Below are 22,736 nucleotides of genomic sequence, written 5' to 3'. Positions count from 1 at the left end.
AATAGCCTCTGACAAGCTTTCTTTTTTGTTGGTGAATATAGATTTCTGTGTCAGATGGAATAGCTGTAAGTGTATCAATAATGTACGGGAGCCCCAAGTCTCCGATGTAATTTAATTCAAGTTGCGAAGAATTATGCCTCCGTGTTAAGCCGAGAGTTCTGGTGCCTCTGGGCAAAAGAGGAGGGGGTTGTTTTCTTTTTGCTCTCCCCCTTTCCTCTCATGTCTGTTTTATCTCTGGGAACTGAACAAACAAGATTCAGCGTACGTCGTGACCTCTTGTGTGGTGATGTAACAGGAGTTCATTGAGAGAGCTGTGATAGCATTTAAATATGCCATATTTGATGTGAGACCACAGACACACATGCACATACTGTCCTGGGCCTGTAAAAGACAGCTTGAGGTTTGAATGTGTACAAATCTACATACTTGAAAACAGTTGCTTACACATTAAATTTAAATATGAGTTAGCTTCCCCTGTGTGTGCTGTATGCTGCAAAAATCACACATTTCCATTCTTAAAGGGCCAGCAAACTTAATAACAAGAACATACACTGAACATCTTTAAAATGCTGGTTAAAAACAGAACTATTTTTATTACAATTAAAAGAAAAAGTGCAAATGTGCATCTTTAACACCAAAGAATTCCTGGATATGTTGTTAAAATACTGATAGCGAATTCAACTGAAAATAATGGTTCTGTAAGTGAATCAGATTCTAACCCCCTAACCCTAACCCTAACCCTAACTCAGTTGTTTCATTAACCACTGATTGATTCCGTTCAGTGAAGGATTCATCATACTGATATAGACTGGTTATTTGCCTTAACTATTCTAAAAAATAAGAGGCTCATACAAGTCATTTATTCACGAATCAGAGTCAACTGTTCATGCTGTGTGTTTTTGACTTATCCAAACCGATTCATAGGAGTAATTTTTTGTAAATCAGTCTGTATTTATCATGCTGGATGTTTTTTTTGACCTGCTGGCTGTGGGGACAATACGAGAAATAATTTTTTGCCAATACACAACAAATCTGACAGAAACATTCTTTCCAATATTCTGTGGTACTGGCTATTTATATTGGATCACATTCAATTTGAACTGCAAACTCACTCTTAGCATTCATGAAACCAAAGACTGTAAAAAACGTGGACATAAATGTCCGTGACGTCACCCAAGGCATCAAGGCATCAACATGCGCCACTCCTGGATAATCGAAAATGGCCAAAGAGGCGGGAGCTGGTTGTTGAAACCATGCCCACCTAGCTCGATGGCGGTGACAACAGTGGTAGTCCACCTGTCACTCAAGTGGCCACACCCTTAAACCTTGAAGAACTGTAAAGTCAATATAATTTAAATGGATGAGTTGTAAAAAAAAATTAATTATAAAGACCAAAACCACTTTTTGTACCAGGCTGTAAACGCTTTTTTTCAGTTGTAAAGTTGGGCATTTTAACATGGGAAGTCTATGTGACTGACTCCCTTTTGGAGCCAGCCTCTAGCGGCCAGTCAATGAATTGCAGTTTTAGCCACTTCCGTATTGGTTTCACAAGAGAGACTGGAAGGTTGCCGCTCGCCTGAAACTCAGGTAAAATATAATCTATTTTGTTGTGGTGCTGAAAAACGATGCAGGATTTCATGCATGTTATTATGATCACAGCATGTGTGAAAATGTTATTCTTATAGCATTGAAAAGCCACTTCACTTGACCCGTTTTATTTGTTGTTAGGAAATAAAGTTAGATGTTTGATGGTGAAAAGTGTTTTTCAAGCTCAGTATCAGAGATGAAAAATGGATGTCTGAATGAGGGGGGTCTAGTCGATTTGCCTCTCTGTCTGGCTTTATGAACGATCTCAAGTGGTACGCAGGGCAGAAATAAAACTGATTCCTCAGGCAGCCCACCTCAGATATACAGCAGGCGCAGGGAATTCTAACTCCATCATTGTGACAATCTCAGCGCAGTAGGACTCGTGAAGGTGTCCCTGTTCGGCAGGTCTCTGCCTGATTTGAATCCATATTTATTTATTGAGTTTGGTTAAGTGCCTTTCATGTCATGCATTATGTGATCCCAAACTCTCAAGAGTGAGGCAGCGGGTGGGCGGCCTGGCTTTTTGCAGTTCTGAAAATAAAAAATAAAAAAGTTGGAGTCAATGAATCAGCTTTCTGATTCATTTCTTCTTTATGCTCCCTGTCAGAAGAGACACTTTTTTTCTCTCATTCTTGCTGAAAGAGGAGCAAATCTGCTTTAAGGAACAAAATTGAACTGCTTGTGCTTGTGTTTTGCAGCTACTCTTGAGCTATTCTTTCTTTTCTCATGTGGATTATTCAAAGTGTATTTGTTATATATATTTTTATGTTATTATTATTTTTAATAACTTAAATTATAACTTGTATAGTGGACTAGTTTTATTTGTATTCCTTTGTGTGTGTGTATATATATATTTTAGAGGTGTGCTCGAGGCCTAATACCTTATTCGGAAAGGCACGGATAATGGTTTCAAAAATGAATAACGGATAACGAATAATTCTGCCCGAATATTCAGCTGAGGCTGCAGGACAGTCTAGTGTTTGCTAGGTAACAGGTGAGCCATGGGATCAGCGCAATATTTTACACAAACCTCCTAAAGTCACGCAACAATATATGTGTAAAGTGAATGAATGTAAAATTTATGAATGAAAAGAGTGAAGTTCAAAAAAGACTTAAGACTGCTTAAAGATTAATGCGTAATGAAAAAGTGCACCTTGAATTAATTAATTCATGTTCAGACGATAACTAAACGTTTGTCATGAAAGCTCTCTATTTGGATGATCAGTTTATTTTTAGAAATAAATTTTATACTTTAGAACACTGAATAGGGCAAATAGTCAAAGCACAAATATTTTGATATACTCTGTTCTAATTTTTTTCCATACTTTTCTAGACCTGAAAATTACTTAAGGGAAATAGCTACTTTTTTAAACTGCGCAGGAACCGGTGAGCCAAAAGAAATCATGTTGATTTACATAAACCTCTAATATTACAATGTAGTAGCAAGTGTGTAAAAAAAGTAAATGAGTGTACATTTTATAAAAGAAAAAAGCGCAAATGAAATAGCAGTGTTGCACTTGCCTTTTCCATGCATTTTCTGGAAATTACTTACATCTTTTTTCATATCTCTAAACTGCAGAGGAACCTTTACTGTTTTAATTAGAAGATATTTAAATATTTACGGATCACAAAATGTCCCCAAAATGGGACTCGAACTCACGCTCGAAACTTTGTCTATACAATAGTATCAGCTTCGACTGTTAGAAGATATTTAAATAAATGTGTAATAATAAAAACTTCCTAATCATCGGGAAGAAGGAGGTGGGAACCAGCGCAAAATCAAAATGAAATTTTAATGACAAAAATTAAACACAAAACAGCGCACCAGCCCCTTTACGGACGACTGGTGCGCACAAAATAAAAAGCAAACATAAAATATTGCCCAGGCCTGGTCCTCTCTCGTCCTTCACGGTCGCTTTTTTTTGTATCTTTGTGAAATCACCCCCTTTTCAAAGTCAAAACACAGAGGCTGAAGTTTAAGTGTGAGTGACATTTCTTGTCACAAGGTCAGGGCAGCAGATTAGCAGATTGGATCTAATCTGTCCCTAACCAGACGGCTAATAAACCACGTGTGTGTTCTCTGGAGCTGATCGATCCTGTCTCACACCTCTCGCCCGCTCACACCGACTCTGCCAGGGACACAGACACTAATGGCCACATTTGCTCCAGCCCACTGGTACTGCGTTCCCGCTCATGATTTCCCGACAATTAACAAGATGAGTGGACGCACCCTGTTCTCATCCCTGCTGTCATTTTTTTCACCCTGGATTTCCACTTAACCTGCTCTCTGGGGTGAACAGTAGATATGAGATGATATGGGGTTTTGATTGCATTCACACACACATAAACACCTTGAAGTCTCTGTTGGGCTCTGTGGCAGTGCGGTCATTAGACAAGTGGCAGGGCTAAATGCACAAATAAAACTTGTGGTAACACTTAGATTACATTAATTAAAATAGGTCATTATATAAATAATTCAAAACATCCCAGCAACATCTTCTGACCTAAATATGTTCACAATGTAGCATGGTCTTATGGCTTATTGCTTTTGCAAAAAAAGGTTACTATATGACAAAAAAAAATATTAAGAACACAAATTTACATTAAAACCATATTTAAAGCTTATTTTAGTGTCATCAACTAGTTATTTATAATGCTTAACAGCGCAGATGTTCATATACATAAAAACATTTAAATGAAAATATTTGAATATGTTTTAGGTTTTTTGTTTGTTTGCGCTTTTTACTTTTGTACATGTTCTGTTGAGCATTATATAATTTGTTTAATGTGTAATTAATTTCTACATTATTTTTGGCTTTTTAAAAATATTTTTCGGCCTTATATATATATTTTTTTTTTTTTTTTTGTCACATTTTTTTATATAGAAGTTCATGATGCCTTGATAGCACACACAACTAAGAATGCTTCATTTTGTTGCGAGGGTTTTTAGCTGGATTTTGTTTCAAAGTCAGTCTCCAGATTTGGTCCAAATGTGCAGACATCCACTCATCAAAAGTTCTGTCCTTTCCTCCTCTCGTCCTCTCCTCTTCTTTCTCCCCCTGTGCAGGCGTGATAACGGAGCTGCCCTGTGCTCTCAGGTCATTAGCCATGGGCCTTCGTAGTTTCATTAACGAGGGAAGGGAGCTCATCATTGGCCTACCTCAAATGATGAGGTTAATTAGTTAAGTAATAATGTGGAGCCGTAGTCATGGATCATAAATGCCCATTGATGACAGTCAGATCGGAAGCTAGGCTTTCCTCGCCTATTAGCAACACACAGAGATTGCAGGCCTCATCACTGAAACCACACACTGACATAATTACACGCATGACACTCATACACACACACACTCTCTCTCTGTCTTTAGTGCCAGTGCCTAATGAAGGCATGTTGTATTTGGAGAAGTCCTGAAGACCTGAATACTGATTTTCAGGTCTTGTTGGTTTGTGCTTATTTTTGGAAAAGAGACCGCAGTGTTTGCATTGCCTGCTCAAAGTAAAAAAATACAGCTTTCTTTTAACCCTCTCAAGGGAGGCGTTGCTGATTTGCAACAGTTAAAAACTAAAAACCTTATTACTCCAGATACATATTTTATGTACCTGGAGTACTAAAAACTTTACTAAAGGTTATTAAAGTTACTAAGTTACTAAAACTTAATTTGAGCCTGAGAGGGTTAACACTTCCAATGACAAAATAAGGTCATTTGAGAGAATAGAGGCATTATCTCTTACAGATATCTGGATTTCCTTTATCTTTAGGTGATGAAATTCAAGGATATTTTCTCTTGCAGTTAACATGAAGGTCAACATACTGTCACACAGTCACCTAGCTTTATGTATTACATTCTTGGGTGAATTAATTAATTTAGAGCTCTGGCAGTTTTTTGAAGGTATACATTTTTTATTTTGGGCTTTGGCAATTAAAATGGACCCTGAGATTATACACACAACCTGTGTCTGGAAGATCTGTAGAGAGCTGATGTGTTAGAAAAGCTGGGATGGTGAAAAAGAAATAGACAAATTTAGGCCTAATACACTATACACAATACACAAATACACATATATTGTCCCTTTTGCTCACATTCAAGGAGTTATTTATTTATTTCTATACTGTGTGTGAAACGGTGTTTAGTGTTTTAGTGTTATCGATCTATGCACTATAAATATTCATTAATATTTAGCATGAACTTTTATTTTTATATTTCCACTTTTCATTTTCATTTTAGTTTTAGTATGTTTGTTATGGTAAAGTATGTTTATATATAGCTTTTAGTAAGTTTAAGTTTTTCATATCTTTATATTACTTCTTACTGTTAAAAACTATCTCAAGTACTCATCAAAAGTTTGGAAACATTATGATTTTTGAATGCTTTAATGAAATCTCTCATGCTCAATAAGGCTGCATTTATTTGATCAAAATTACGGTAAAACAGTAATACTGTGAAATATTATTACAATTTGAAATCATTATTTTAAATTTGAATATAATTAAAAACTTTCAGCAGTCATTACTCCGGTCTTCAGTTGCGCATGATCTTTGAGAAATCATTCTGATATGCTGATTATAAACAGTTACTCAGATTTATAATACTATTTCACAACATTAGTGTTTTTACTGTATTTTAAACATCAAAATGCAGTCTTCATTAAAAACATTTTTATTAGTTTTCAAATTTTTGTAATCCTGTGAACCTTTTATTAAATCATTTTTACACTTTACTTTCTACACTTGCCATTAGCCAGTAAAACTGAAGCTCCAGAGAAGAGCAGGCAAGCATCTGTAATATAAATGGACAAATATAGGTTGACATGGTGAGTGCAGATTATCTATTATGTCCTACCAGAGCTCCTCATAGTACTCGTAATAAATTCAAATAAGCTATTCATGTGCATTTACCACTATACTTTTCCTAGGCACTGTGTGCATGACGGAGTGTGTACATATGCCAGTAATCAGTCTGTCAGACACTTCATACCCTCCTGGTCATCTGTTCTTTCATTGGGCTTAAATAAAGCAAGGTTGCATCTCTTAGGTGGTTGAGGCTTTGTTGACACATTGTGTGCACAACGCCGTGCACAATGTTAGGGTTGGTATTTCTTACCATGTCACTACCACAAACCCACGGATCCTTCATTTCGGAGCTGTACTTAATTTTGATGCCGGTGTTTGCAGTTGGTCTGTCACTCTTGACGCCCACTCTGTGTGTTCTGTCATGAACAGACTTTTAACCATGCATTGTGGAGGAGGGCGAATTGTCAGTCAACACAGCAGGAAAATTATCAGTAGAAGGCGGCAGGGAGCTGTTTGGGGGTGTTCAGGGGGAAGTGCCAAGGGTAGAAATGGTTCGATGATGAGGACCAGATTGGAGTGGAAAGATGAGGAAACAAAAAATAATAACTTTTTTTTTTTTTTTTTTAAGAACTTATGCTTTTTTTGCCTGAAGCCTACACGGCACGCCTTCGCAAACATCAAAAGCGCTCTCTCAGAAAACTACAGCGACATTAATGCAGTACATTGCTGACTGAGATGCACAAACACTGATTTCACAGACTGAGCAGAGTGTTTGTTTTAGTCCCTTTCATTTTTCTAACAAGTGATGTATTATCCTTATGAGAGCTCTGATAGCTTGTCTGCAAGGTGACGCAAGTCAAATATGAACAACATTGTTCTTCTGTCCTGTGGGCAGGCCAATAGTCGGATAGTTCCTTGATGCAAAAAGTAGCCTTACTAGCAGCTAAACCACTGAAACAACCTTTTTTGTGCTCCATCCACAGGTAGAATGTAAGAAGGCCCAGCCAAAGGAAGTGATGTTTCCTCCAGGGACGCGGGGGAGAGCCAGAGGTCTGCCCTACACCATGGACGCCTTTATGCTGGGAATGGGCATGCTGAGTAAGTGTCATCTCAATTTCCTGCTTACAATTATTCATACATTAACACTGTCAATCATTGCTGTAATCTGATAATTGATTGGGGTGCTTATTTAAAATAAGCATGAAACTGAATTCAGCCCATTTTATTTTCTGTGATGTGGATATGCAGCTTTAAAAAATGTAAACAGGCTTTATTTGATCCAATCGGGATTTGATTTGCTTGCAATAAGAGGGTATTACATATGGACCAGCACAGTTAGTTCACCGTGATCTCTGTATGACCAGTGATTGAAGGAGAAAGTTGAAAATGAGAGGGTAAAAAAAGTATAGAAACAGAAAAGCAAGTTCCGACATTTCCGTATAAGATTGCGAAGACAAACATTTTATTCTTTGCAATAATGTGCACTAATTAATCATTCAAAGTATGACTACGAACGTCTATTACGAAAATGAATGGTGTCAAATTAGATTTTATGTTGACTTTGAAAAAAACGAATTGTATGTAAATATAATATTTAAAAAAAAATATATATATAAAAATAAAATAAATTGTGTATATATATATATATATATATATAGAGAGAGAGAGAGAGAGAGAGAGAGAGAGAGAGAGAGAGAGAGAGAGTATAGTACATATAATATAATAAATATAATAGTACAAAATTGAATAGTGCTAGTTTTATATTTTACAATAATGTTTTATAAATAAAGGGACTTATGTTGGATCCCCCCCCCCCCCATGTTCAAGACATGGTTACTGCCTTTTTATACACTGCTATGTATGTTTACATAATGTTTGACACTAACACTTTTTTTTATTAGTGCAAAATTATTAGTGAATGAGACCCACTGATAGGAAATGTTGTGTTCACTGGATCTAGATCTAGTTACAAACTGTATGTGGTTTAAGAGCAAATGTTGCTTCAAGCTGATCTCAGACAAATGTTTGTTTCAGAATGATACTTGTAAATATGTCTTTTCATGCTTTAAGCATAGATGCTGAGCTTGATGGTGTGGAACAAGTGCATCACTGTAAACTCAGAGAACAAAATGCCAAATCATAATGTTGGAACAGGCAGACAAGGAGAGGCAACAGCCCATTAAAAGAGCTCCTCAGATAGAGCACTGGGACTGGTGCTCCAATGCTGCCACTGCGCTCGCGTTAACGTATCCACGCTCTGCTAGCGGCTCTACGACTGCCATGAAACTCCTCTCCATTTCTGCTGGGAGTCCCGCTTCAGAGTCTTCATGGATATGACACATGAGCACTATCACAGAGATGAGCGCTGGAACCCGTCAAACACCAGAACTGTCATCTCGACAGCAGCATGAGTTTGTCTTGACGTTTTTCTGTAGATTTGACATGTGTCAAGAGGACAGGAAACGTAGAATCAGACAAGAATCCTCGCCTCTCAGCACTCTCCCCCCAAACTTCACCCCCCCCCCCCCCACCAGCTCCAGTGACAAGAGATAATTACTGTGAGATTGATCGTCTGCTGAAAGTAACTGAAGCAAATAAATCGTTTGATGCCTGGTGCTGAATGCGAATGGCATCTAATGGGTGAAGCTGCAGGAGAGGTCGTCCTGCCCATAATTTGACTTGATGAAGCATCCTCGCCGGGCCCGCATGAAATATGCTATTGATATTCAGCCAGCTCTGCTTCTAGCCCCGCCAAATCCCTAACCGACCCTCACCAGAGCAGGGCTCCGCATTATAGTGATAAATGAAGAGGAAAATGTAAGTAATGTTGAGTTATGAACCTATGATTTCAACAAACTGACCTCAGAGGAGGGTGAATTTGTCCATTCGTTTATTCTGCGTATATAAGCGCACGACGAGACCTCGCGACAACAACCGGCGCCCCCTAGCATTTTAGGAGTCTATGGTATCATTCAGCTAGCTTGATGTCAGCTCAAGTTGACTCATAGAGGTTGATGAATTTACACCCCAAGTGGGTATCATGAGCTCATAATGTTTTGAAGCAGATCAGTGTTGAACAGAAATGTAGAAACACGGAGACAGTGGAAGCAGAGAACTGGTTAAAGGGGTTAGCGCTCACTCAATCGCAACATCGTCTTATCTAAATGAAATTGGAAAGCAGGACAGCGAAACATTCCTTTAGGTAAATTACATACAAAAATCAACAAGGCTCATTATTTAAGGAACCACAATTCCTTATGTGCCGAAATCTTATTAGAGCCCCGCTCTGAGCAACAGTGTTTACACACCTAATCAAGCTATTTATCATTACTGTGCTGGGCCTCATGTATGTTTGCTAAAATTAATACACATCTCAGCCAGCGCAAGGTGCAGCTTTACCAGATGGATAATTGATTTTACAGTGAATCGAAACTGTTGAGCCATAAAATGGGCACATTAGCATGCATATTAATAACACAAATAAGAGGGCGAGGCTGTCGCCACCAGGCCAGATTAAGTGACAGTCTTTATTTACAGTGTTGCCGGGAGACAGAAGGTGTCTGCTTTGGTGGTGTAGCTTAATGAGTCCTCTCCTCAGGCTCAGGTACCTCTCTTTCTCCCCCTTGCGCTTAGCGTCGTCTGGTTCAGTTTTGTGTCCCGCAGACATGCAGTATCGCCACTTGTTGTTGGACATCAAAGCTATGGCGCGGTCTGGTGCTTTTGGAGCTGGTCTCGTGGTATGGCCCTTTGTTGAGTCCACTGCTCGACACTGAGGCTTAGCTCGGTCATTAAATGCAGAGGAGAGTCATTTAGGTCTGACAATTGAGCTGAATAGTTTTGACTAGGGGGCGGAGGAATGTTTCTGGGAAAAATTGGTACCCTACATTATTTATTTTTTTGTGTGTGTGTGTGTGCTTGGCTCAGCCGAAAGTGGCATCAAACATGTTTTTGTTCAACTTTTGTTTGCCCAGTATTTTCACAAATACAGCCTTATTGTGAGCTTTTGTGTGAAGACACTTCACTGGTGAACAGCAGGACATTATTCAAGTTGAGGGTGTTTTTTGTTTTGTTTTTTTGAAAGAAAGAAATAAAGTACTATTTTTTCAGCACGGATGCATTTATTTCATCAAAAGTGACGGTATAGACATTTATAATGATTCTATTTCAAATAAATCTGAAATATCAAGTGGTACTGACAACTGGAGTAATGGCTGCTGACAGTTTAGCTTTGCCATCACAGGAATAAACTTCATTTAAAAATGTGTTAAAATACAAAAGTTATTTTAAATTGTAATAATATTTCCTAATATTATTGTTAATTAATTGTATGTATATATATATATATATATATATATATATAGTATTATAATTATGATCAGGTAAATTCAGCCTTAACTTGCTGAGCAAAGGAGATTTGTTTGAACTGTATCCCACAACTCTATCCCAAGCAGTCTCTAATGAGTTCAGAAAACTGAAAAGTTGTAAGGCTTGAAGCACGGCTGATTTATCTCTTCTACGTTTTGTTCCCATAGGTGTTGGCCCTACCAGTATGCTAATCCCTTACTGTCAACAGAGCACCATAGCTCTACATTTAAAGTAATCTCTCTAAATGTCACAGGAAAAGCCTATGTCATGTATATTTAGTCTGGGCGTCTGACATTTGCTCCTCCTTAAGAGAAGAGTACACAGAGCTGCTGTAGTCTCGAGAGAGAGATGGAGGAGCCCAGATATTAAGGCTTCGCAAACATACAGCATATGTACAAAATATGATACAGCACTTGGAAGGAGCGAAGTTAAAGATGGCCACCTTGCTGCAGAACGTTTAAGCATGTACTGTAGTTTGGAGGCAAGATTACAAGGTGTAGCTGAAAGGATGAAGATACTGGTATATCCTATAAAAACTTTTTTTTTTTTTTTTTTGGTAGTTAACTATCCATTTAAGGAGAATGGGTTTTGCAACATTTTTCTGCATACTTCAGGCAGTAGTATATTTAATCCTTTATCCCATTCTCCTCCTCTTCCTGATTCCCTCAGAATCGAACTTTCCTCAAGAATGGTCTTTGATTTTAAAACTGACTCTGTGGTTTACATAGCATTTACCGCAACCGACACAAAAGCCTCCTTTCAGAACCAGTCAATAACGACAGAAAACTTCATAAAAGCGAGTTATTTCTTTTAAGCGTCTACTATAGCACTGACCCTCATCAAAGAAACTTTGACAGGATCAATATCTTCACATAGACTACTTCCCACCAGTCTGCCTCTGCAATGTCAAACCGAAATTGATCCGTGTTATGTCTAGCCTAACTTGCGGTGGAGTATATTTATTCTCCAACACCAACTCACATTTGTGGTCGAGAGCCAAGAAATAAGCCACTAGCGATCAAGCTCGCACTGTGCACAGCCAATAACTATTAGCGAAATCTTTCAGGTGTGTTTGGGAGGGAAGAATTGGGGCTGATAGCAAATTATGAACTTTCTGTATTGAGTCCTAGAAAGAGGATGGCATAGTGGAGTCCATATATATATATATATATATATATATATATATATATATATATATATATATATATATGTATATGTATGTATGTATGTATATATATATATATATATATATATATATATATATATATATATATATATATATATATATATATATATATATATATATATATATATATATATACAGTATTGTTCAAAATAATAGCAGTACAATGTGACTAACCAGAATAATCAAGGTTTTTAGTATATTTTTTATTGCTACGTGGCAAACAAGTTACCAGTAGGTTCAGTAGATTGTCAGAAAACAAACAAGACCCAGCATTCATGATATGCACGCTCTTAAGGCTGTGCAATTGGGCAATTAGTTGAAAGAGGTGTGTTCAAAAAAATAGCAGTGTCTACCTTTGACTGTACAAACTCAAAACTATTTTGTACAAAAAAAAATTTTTCTGGGATTTAGCAATCCTGTGAATCACTAAACTAATATTTAGTTGTATGACCACAGTTTTTTAAAACTGCTTGACATCTGTGTGGCATGGAGTCAACCAACTTGTGGCACCTCTCAGCTGTTATTCCACTCCATGATTCTTTAACAACATTCCACAATTCATTCACATTTCTTGGTTTTGCTTCAGAAACAGCATTTTTGATATCACCCCACAAGTTCTCAATTGGATTAAGGTCTGGAGATTGGGCTGGCCACTCCATAACATTAATTTTGTTGGTTTGGAACCAAGACTTTGCCCGTTTACTAGTGTGTTTTGGGTCATTGTCTTGTTGAAACAACCATTTCAAGGGCATGTCCTCTTCAGCATAGGGCAACATGACCTCTTCAAGTATTTTAACATATGCAAACTGATCCATGATCCCTGGTATGCGATAAATAGGCCCAACACCATAGTAGGAGAAACATGCCCATATCATGATGCTTGCACCTCCATGCTTCACTGTCTTCACTGTGTACTGTGGCTTGAATTCAGAGTTTGGGGGTCGTCTCACAAACTGCCTGTGGCCCTTGGACCCAAAAAGAACAATTTTACTCTCATCAGTCCACAAAATGTTCCTCCATTTCTCTTTAGGCCAGTTGATGTGTTCTTTGGCAAATTGTAACCTCTTCTGCACATGCCTTTTTTTTAACAGAGGGACTTTGCGGGGGATTCTTGAAAATAGATTAGCTTCACACAGACGTCTTCTAACTGTCACAGTACTTACAGGTAACTCCAGACTGTCTTTGATCATCCTGGAGGTGATCATTGGCTGAGCCTTTGCCATTCTGGTTATTCTTCTATCCATTTTGATGGTTGTCTTCCGTTTTCTTCCACGTCTCTCTGGTTTTGCTCTCCATTTTAAGGCATTGGAGATCATTTTAGCTGAACAGCCTATCATTTTTTGCACCTCTTTATAGGTTTTCCCCTCTCTAATCAACTTTTTAATCAAAGTACGCTGTTCTTCTGAACAATGTCTTGAACGACCCATTTTCCTCAGCTTTCAAATGCATGTTCAACAAGTGTTGGCTTCATCCTTAAATAGGGGCCACCTGATTCACACCTGTTTCTTCACAAAATTGATGACCTCAGTGATTGAATGCAACACTGCTATTTTTTTGAACACATCCCTTTCAACTAATTCAACTAATTGCCCAATTGCACAGCCTTAAGAGCGTGCATATCATGAATGCTGGGTCTCATTTGTTTTCTGAGAATCTACTGAACCTACTGGTAACTTGTTTGCCACGTAGCAATAAAAAAATATACGAAAAACCTTGATTATTCTGGTTAGTCACATTGTACTGCTATTATTTTGAACAATACTGTATATATATATATATATATATATAATTTTTATTAATTTTTTTCACGTGATTACATAGAAGACCGCTCCCTCACGCATTTGCAGCAACAATATGGCCGATACATTCGCTTGCGTTGAAAAAAAAAAAAAAAATTCTTATTGAAAGCCATCCAGATAATTAGTGTCTAGGCTCACACTGTAATATGCCATTGTGACAGAATAAGAACAATGGGTCTTTGGGCTCTAGCCTGGTAAAGAGGGACACGTGGCGGCCCGTCGCTCAGTGCTGGCAGAGAGACAACTTGAGCATGTGCGTTGGGTCACATCCCACTTTTCCTTAACAGCACGAGCAGGATGCGTTCCAGTGTTGTAAACGCTGTTGATGGCTTGTTTTCGCCTCACTCCCAAACAAGATGTATTTCAGATAATAAAATAGTCAAGGGGAAGCCAGCTCACTCGCCCGAGCGTCATCATTAAAAAGTTCTGCATCAGCAAAGACGGCGAGAGGCGGAAAAAAAAACAGATTGCGGCCTTAGCCAACTTTTGCAGCGTTTCGCTCCACTTTCAAATAACTTCTGCAATCGCTCAATCATATTCGTGCCATCCTGTGGGTATTAACGCGCAGGAGGCCGAGGCTGCGTGGCGCGGAGGGACTTTAATCCGTGATGTCCTGCCACAACTATCAGCCTGCCATTGTCTAGCGCTGTCGTGTCCTTCATGATCGATTAGCCCGGGCTATAAAAGAAGGGTTATCGATCTATGACAGAGGAGAGGTGAGAAAAAAGGGAATAAGGGAGGGAGAGAGAGAGATGACAGCCGCAGACATGGCAGTTCCCTCAGCAAGGGGAAAAAGAGGGATGATCCCCAGGGAATGAAGCGAGATTGTGTCTTGTGATGTTTATGCTGTTCATCACTGTAAACTGAAGTTCGCTAGCCTCCTAATCTGTTACATTGCATCCTCGCGAGGAGGGCTGTGGTAATGTGGTGAAAGAGGAGCCGTTTCCTCTTGCGTCTTGCTTGTATGTGTATTTTAAATGGCATACTGATTTATTGGTGTGATAGGGAAGCTTTGGGCGGTCTGAGCAGTTTATCACATGCCCGGATTTTCTTCTCTCCCCTCAGGTTATCCAAACATTGTAGCAACGTATGGCAGAGGATACACTGGTTTCGCCCCAAGCTACAGCTACCAATTCCCAGGTAAGTTCCATCTTGTTAAGCTCTGTATGGTGCTTCTCTCTCCTGCTGCCGTCTGGTAATGGCCTCCCTACTGACCGGCTAGCTCACAAACACCAACACACAACTGTCCCTGCCTCTCGCTGCAGTCCCATGCTGAAAACTTTGCCGTGGGACTTTATACTTAAATACACATTCACATACTCGAACATTATACATCTTAATGTACAAAGACAAACACATATTGCCTTGTTCGGCCCCCTGCTGAAGCACTACATCCACATGCTTGTAGCTTTACAGATGACTACACAAGATGTTTTTAAAACCCATGTGAGCTATACATGGTCATCTTATTTTCTCTCCTTTCACAGATATAATTCAAACGTTCAGCTATACAATACAATTAAGAAAATCAACAAAATCTTGACTCAGCAGGGTTTTAGGTCATCCCGACAAAGACAGGTCTTTTTTTGTCTGGGATAAATGTGACGCAGCAAAGCACTTCTATTATTTCACGGTTCAGTTCTCAGAACTGAGCTTTGATAACCTGATGGTCTAAAACAGAATCAAAACGTGCATAGTATATTTTAGTATGTTCTGCTCACTGGTTTATTTAATACTGCTTTAATTGCACTGTATGAATTTCTGATACAGGTGTGTTTATTTTTTCATTACTACTGAAAAATAAAAAAACAAACCAAAAACAATGGTCTAGGCCTGTCTGGTTAGCAGTTTTAAGACAGACTGTCTGGTCTAAGCAAGATCAGATAACAACTTTAAAAACACAGTATAAAAAACATTGTACCATATAAACTAAGCTATATACAAATTTGTCTCCCCCTAAGCCAGGTCTGCCTAAAAGCATTATGTGTATATTTACTTTTAAGCAGACCTCATTTACAGTACTGGGTGGATGAATTTGTTTATCACACTGGTCTTTCAATATGACCAGCTGTTAAATTTCCATGACCCCTTCAAAATTCAACAGACCGGTTTAGACTGGTCAGTGCTGGTTTATTGTCTTTTTCAGCAAGTTCCGCACTAGTCCAAGTAGATGTATCTGCTATGTGATGCTTCGCATTAATAGAACAAATTATACATGGGATACTTAAATAATTATAGGAACTTAATTTGAATATGTTCTTCATAAACATGAGACAACAGCTCTTCACAATTTCTAAATGGTGTTGTGTTCATGCTGTTGATCCTCAGCTGTACGTACTGTATGTAGTTGTGTATTTAGCCTCCATCATCTGCAATCAGAGTATCTTCAAAAGGGGTTGCAACCTTATTTATGTGCATACATTTTTCATGTTTGTCAGTAGGTCAGAGGCCCTCACTGGTGATGGAATTCTTATGTTGACATGGCTGCTTAGCGTAAAGGTGGCTGTTTTTTCGCGTCAAGAACACTTAGCCATCTTCCTCTTTGATGTCAGCACACAAATAAACATCAAACAATCCATAAAACCGTCCCAAACTAACCGTCGGGGGCAGGCGGAATATTCCAGTGGCGACTTAGATAAATAAACGAGGGGGGTGTGGGGTGCGGGTATGAGAGTAATAGATAATGAGGAAGTGTAAATTGGCAGGCGCTTGAGGAAGAGCTGCTGTGACTAAGCCCGGTTAGGGGGATTAAAACATTGTGGGCTCACTCTCTTCAGTGAGAAGTCTTAGCCCAGTGCCATGTTAGCAACAGTTCTGAGCCTAACAACATAGCAAGTCACTTCTGAAATATATGTGTAGGCCTATATCTAAATGCTGAACTCCCACCTGATGCTAAAAATAACCGTCCGAATAAACACATGCAGGTCCGCCCATGCTGAAAGCCTCATAACGCAAGCTGAAAAGCAATCGAGTGTATCGAATGCATATTTTTAGTGATATTGACCCTGGATACAGAGCTGAAGGTCTTGCTGGCATATGACTCACTGGAAAATAGGCTACAAACCGCTCGACTTAAACTGCAGTTCTAAGTGCAAAAAGGGGCCTTTTTTCTGCGCTCATTTAATCCCCTGGCTTTTCTTGTAAAATGATCTGCCCAGTGCCACTCCAAAAGGGTCCCCTCGCTCTTCCATTTCACATGTTGTCAATGACCTTGCTGTTGAACATATAGGGTGAAAAAGCTTTTTTCCAGACTGCTCTTAGCACCTGGGATTTACTATAAGCTCGGCTGCAGCGAAGGTTAAAAATTGACTGTTGAAAAGAGAGAAGGTAATTTTTTTTCAAGGCACTTCTTGTAATCCACACAGGTGACTGGATTTGTAACAGGTCACAGGGGATGGCATACATGTGTTTTCTCCAAATCTGTGCATGTATGCAAATTACTTTTTAGACTTTTAATGAAAACAAGAACTGCATATTGCTGTCAATGGCAGTCGGGTGAAAGTAAATCTGTGTAATGCTACGGTATGTGCGTATGATCGATATACAGTGTTTTTACCTTTCTAGTTCTCCTTAGGGAACAGCTTTGATCACGGATGGATTTAGTGTTTTCTTTGCCCCAAAGAAATACAGGCATAAACAACCAATGTTGCAGAGTTTCTGAGTAAGTGTTGCTGCTATTGTCATTTTCATACTAACATGTCCTCTGGTAGATAAGATAAGAAACAGCTGACAGGATCAGGCCACCTTCACTGTTATCTCCCTCTTTGCCAGGACACACTCGCACACAGATTGTTCTTCTCATTTTTATGAGACCGAGAAGAGGGTTTCAGAGGCTATAAATCCACAAGAAACACATCTAATGCTCAGTGTCTCTCCAGCAAGCCTGTGGATTCATCGGGCTTTCCCCAAGCTGTGAGAGAAGGTCTTCTCATTTTGGCGCAAGTCTGTAGAATTAGGCTGCATTGATCCAGAGTAGCGCAAGTGAAGGTGGTCTAATAAAAGAGAATTTTACAATGCAACCCTGTTGTTGTTTTGTGTTTTGTTTATTTCTTCTGTTTGATCTCGCACCACGTTGGGCGCCAACCGCTTTCGGTTTTCCAAGCGGCGAATCATCTCTCCTCATCTTCATTCTGCCAAGATTTCTGGCATTTGACGTGGCTGGTGCTGATGAGAGTCGAAGGATATTCCGACGTCAAGGTCGCCGCCCCTCTCAGCCCAGTCGGAATGAACAGCGTGTTAGAGCACCATCCTTTAGCTCTCATTCCTCCATTTATCCCTCTGTTCTCCTCAGGAGGAAGAACAGGGAGAGCTGAAATTGATGCTTCACTTTTGATTAGGGCCCAATCAGTTATGCAAACACTAAGGCTGTCAGGCACGGGGCCCCTCTCCATTCTCTACGGAGCAGCCCTCTGCCGGTCCCATCATACAGATAACACAACCGGCCTCACAGGATATTGGAGTGCAAACAAACAAATAAAGATGATGCTTTGGCTGACCAGAGATGCTGTTTGTGTGGGAGCCAAGGGACACAAAGAAATAGAGGAAACTTGGAGATGACTGAAAGAAGGTGTGAGTGGCACTTGCTGAGGGAAGGTATGATATGAGCCCTGCCTACTGTCTGCAGCACCAACAGACTTAAGCAAAGTGGCACAATTTCTTCTCTTTGACCTATTGCGAGAAAAGAATCATAAAAGAGGGTGAAAATGTGCGAGAGAGAGAGAGAGAGAGAGAACAGATGAATAGGCAACAGTGAAGTCTCCTGCAGCTGCACTACCCCATTTCAGCTCTTCACCCAAATTAGCTCTAATTGAAAAGGCTGCTTATTAACTCAGTAGGAATGAGGCAAACGCATTCACCATGTTACATGCTCAAAACAGGGACCGCTGAGCCGGACACAGACACGGTTCTTAAAAACCTATCCCGCTGCTTCATTTAGGGATAATTCTTGACTGACATGGGCTGTGGTGGGCAGATGTTGTATGTGTTTACGGAGAGAATGGTAAAAATGGTAGAGGTCATTTTTTCATTTTGGAGGTCGTCTCATAGCGATAGATTAGACAGCCTGTCTCATTCGTCCTGCCTGCGGTAATCAGGCTGATGACTCATCTTCTGTTCCCCACAGTCAGGCTGAATCCCTGTCATATCCCGCTCTGCACTGCAGAGGCGGTTTAACCAGTACTGGTTTAATTATCAGCTTGTATCAGATACAAAACTCATACACTGCTCTGAATGGAGCAGCTTCTTTTGCCTTTAGGGAAGCACTGCAAAATGTCACATGACAGCACAATCAGCAGCATATTTTATGTTTAATGTCGAATTTTCGAATATTCGTCGAATTTAAAATAAAAACCCACATTCAAAATGCAAAAACGTTGCATATGTATTTTAGGTGTGCGTTAAGGAGGCTGCTTTAAGGCCCGGCCTGGGTATACTTTACATTCTGCGTTCCGTTCCGTCTTGCGCCCAGCAGCATCCTCACAGCATTCAAAAGGCAGACGAGCTCGACACGCAGTACCGCTAATGTCTTATTCACCTCGTGCATGCGCTGTTGTATGCACACCGTCTGCACGGTATCAAAAATTGCCTGTACGCGGCCAGGAGAGAATAATCACTACCTCCGTCACTGAACTTGAACGACACAAACACAACAGAAGCGCTAGATTTAAATCAGCACAGCCAGCTAAGGATCGAGCGCAACTGTTTTGAATGAACGCAACTTTTTTTGTTTTGTGGTCTTTTGAGGTTGTACAGACGTTCCTCTCGTTGATAGCAGAAGAGCGGATCCAGCGAGAGTTTGATATAGCAACGCGGAATGAAAAGTTTTTCAGGAGTCGTGGCAGTAGAGGTGGCACAACAATAACGACATGTGAATAATCCCGCCCACTCTAAAGTGGCACTAAACTGCAGTGGAAACGCAAGCTGTAACGTGCCACGCTGTACTGAGTCGTACCACACAGTGGAAAAGCGATGTGATATATTGTGCTTTTATCATTTTAGTTTCCTTTTTATTATTTTATTTAACGTTATTTTTTATTTCTTTATTTAAATTATTAGTTGCGCAGAATGTTTGAGTATGCACAAATTATTTGCAGGAAACGTAGCATCTTATCTGGTTAAGGATGTCAAACTTTGCCTTCTAGATCATTTTTAGAAACTTTACACTAAGAGTTTTAAGATTAAAGTTTGAAACTTTCCCAAGAATGAAAGAATAATTCAAAATCTAATTTTCAGCAATGATGCAGTTCTTGGCTTGCCAGCTTCAGCTAATAGACACTTTCTGACATGTCAGCTGGAGCCACTTGCTGTCTCCCATTCCTATGGCCAGATCATTTTTGCACTTTAACACTGCTCTAATGCTGCCTACTGAGCATTAGTGAATTCTGAAATCTGCAGCATAGCCTTGAAAATGCAGGGTTAGATGCACATTACTATACAATTAGATTAGTATCAGCTTCCTGCCATTTCTGCCTGTCGTACAACCTCAGATCAGCCTCCTCTTTCATACTCATCAATGAAACGTCCAATGCCCACAGATGAGCGTCTTAAAGAATCTGACCTGATGAGAGGGTGACTTTGCCTGCCCCTGCTGGATTAATCCCTGTGCCCCTCTACCAGAGATATAGTATTTGTCTGGCCAGTAATTGCCCTCATCAAGGAGGCGGCAGACTGCAAAGTAGGGCGTCAGGCAGCCGGTAGAGGAGATCTGTCCCTGGGCCGCAGTCTCATTATATGTGCTCATGCTGATGGCAGTGATTGGTCCTGAATCCAGGGGGCTGGGAAGCCGCGGGGGAGGAATGCTGGTTTGCTTTAGCCGTATGAGGTCTCGCTGATGTCTCGGCAGGTTCTGACATTAGCAGGCCGACCAGATCCGGATCTTTCAAATCCCAGATGTCATGATCTTCAGCAGAGTGACAAAGTTCACCACTCGTGCGTCGATCCCCATTTTGATCTTCCTTTCTTGTCTGGTGTTGAACTTTAGATCCTGAATTAAAATCCTGTTTGCTAAGCACATGACATTATACATTTTTGTATTTAACTAATGTGCTGGTTTCCTCACTGGACATACGTTAATATGACATTCACTGCGGTGATTTATTATCTTAGCTAAAGACTTACTGTACCAGTAATATTTATTCAGCAGTGTCAGGCTGGTCTTTTACTCTCATTTGTTCTGTGCGGCAGAACTTGTATGTAGTTTTCTTTGCTGCTCATTACCACTTTGAAAAATGTCTCTCTTTTGAGTGGTTGTAGGTTTTATTGCCTCGTGTAAAGTGGCGTCTTCTCTGAACTGCCTCCCCTGGTGCAGCTTCTTCCCCTGGGTACAGTTCCATTCGTCTTCCTCCAACCCCTCCATGCCCCATTTTCTCACTCAGAGCGCTGTGCTTTGTGTAGATTAAGAATACTATGTAAACCAAGTAAGATGGCTTGTATGCAAAAATGTTAATAACTAGCCTAGCTTGTAAGGTAGATATAAACTTAGCTTTATATATATATATATATATATATATATATATATATATATATATATATATATATATATATATATATATACTGTATATCCTTTGCTGATTTGACATGATTTGACATCTTTTGTGATGTATACCCAGTTTTGTGATGCTATTCAGAAAGCCCTCCTGGCCTGTTTTATACAGGCCTGAGATGATGGATGTACTAGAGAAATCTGGTCATGGCTTCTGCCTTCAGAAATTACTCTATAAGATGCACTATTAGTCAGACACAGCTTCACACCTTGTATGCGATGCTCCCTGTGGCTGTTCATATATTCCAGTGTTTTTTCCCTTAATGTGCTTCTCAGATCAGTGAAAACATTGCTTGTGTATTTAACCTCTGATCATGTGGGAACCATAGTACATTCTCACACTTCTCAAAGTGGATCGAAAATAATCATTAAAATACACGTTTGGTTATAACCTCTGTATAAGATGCCATAATGCCAAATTTAATGCCATGTTATTATTTAATGCTGTATTACTATATATTATGCCCACAGTGTTTTTGGGGGGTGTTCTAGGTGGCTACTAGGTTCTTCTGGATGTTTCTAAGCAGTTGCAGGATTGTTCTGTGTGGTTTCAAGTAGTTGCTAAGATGTTTTAGATGGTTGTTAGAGTGTTCTGGGTGGTTAATAGGGTGTTTTGGTAGTTGCTAGAGGGTTCTGATTGGTTGTCGTGCTGTTTCTAGAGTGTGCTAAGTGGTTGCTACAGTATGATGTTTAAGGTAATGAGCACAAGTCCAGTATATTTTATTTACTAGATGTAGCTCTGTCCCTTCATTGTTAGCCTATTGGATTTTTTAAATCAACACTCTGTGAAACCCTTTATACAAATGTGGGTATGATCCAAGGTATGGTTCATGTCCTTAAACAGTGTTTAAATCAGTGTTCAAATTTTTAACACTTCATGTGCACTCGCAGTTTTACGGACTTACAGTGGCCACAGCGTGCGCAAGTCTGTTAAATCCACGAGACCATAGGGTCTCATTTTTCATTTTACTGTTTTCATTTTACTGTTCAGAAGGGTGCTCATGAGTGCCCCCTTTGTAGCCGTTTTGCGCCTTCGATCCGCACTTCTGCCGAACCCGTACTGGGGTGAGCTCCGCAGTAGACATCTACCCAACAGTCAAGCGGCATTACATCACAAAAGTGCGGACTCACAGGAAGACCGCGAGGTTTTAAGGTGCCTTTTGGGACAGGGCCAGATTCCTAGATGACAGCATTGTGATTTTTCTGTAACCACACTGAATCGACCATGCTCGCTTCATCGAAATAATCACAGCTAAATTCACACCTCTCCACCACAAGCGGCTGAATGCCTGTTGCCAGCATTGACCCATGATTCTCGCACCTGTAATTCCCAAAGCCACAGATTCCAGAGCAGCGCCACGTCTCATGTCTCCTGCACCATCAGCACCCTCATTAGCCGTAGATGTGAGCAGGAGGGCGTCATACGGAGGAGTTCTCTGCCACTTGGGCTTGTGCATTTGGAAGCCT

General features: G+C 39.8%; 1 protein-coding gene across 8 annotated transcripts in view; it reads left to right on the top strand.

The window, feature by feature from the left end:
• Window positions 1-22,736, top strand: part of LOC113058571 (RNA-binding protein Musashi homolog 2) — a 167,798-nt gene that overhangs the window by 108,767 nt on the left and 36,295 nt on the right. For all 8 annotated transcript variants that reach the window (XM_026226587.1, XM_026226584.1, XM_026226586.1 and 5 more), the window contains exons 4-5: window positions 7,363-7,477; window positions 14,795-14,869. In XM_026226587.1, coding sequence (XP_026082372.1) covers window positions 7,363-7,477; window positions 14,795-14,869 — 190 coding nt within the window. The remainder of the gene's footprint in view (window positions 1-7,362; window positions 7,478-14,794; window positions 14,870-22,736) is intronic.

Source organism: Carassius auratus, chromosome 40 (genome assembly GCF_003368295.1).
Source record: "Carassius auratus strain Wakin chromosome 40, ASM336829v1, whole genome shotgun sequence".
In the NCBI taxonomy this organism is placed as follows: domain Eukaryota; kingdom Metazoa; phylum Chordata; class Actinopteri; order Cypriniformes; family Cyprinidae; genus Carassius; species Carassius auratus.
The sequence above is the reverse complement of the archived record's forward strand: the minus strand, read 5'-3'. Positions and strand labels throughout refer to the sequence as shown.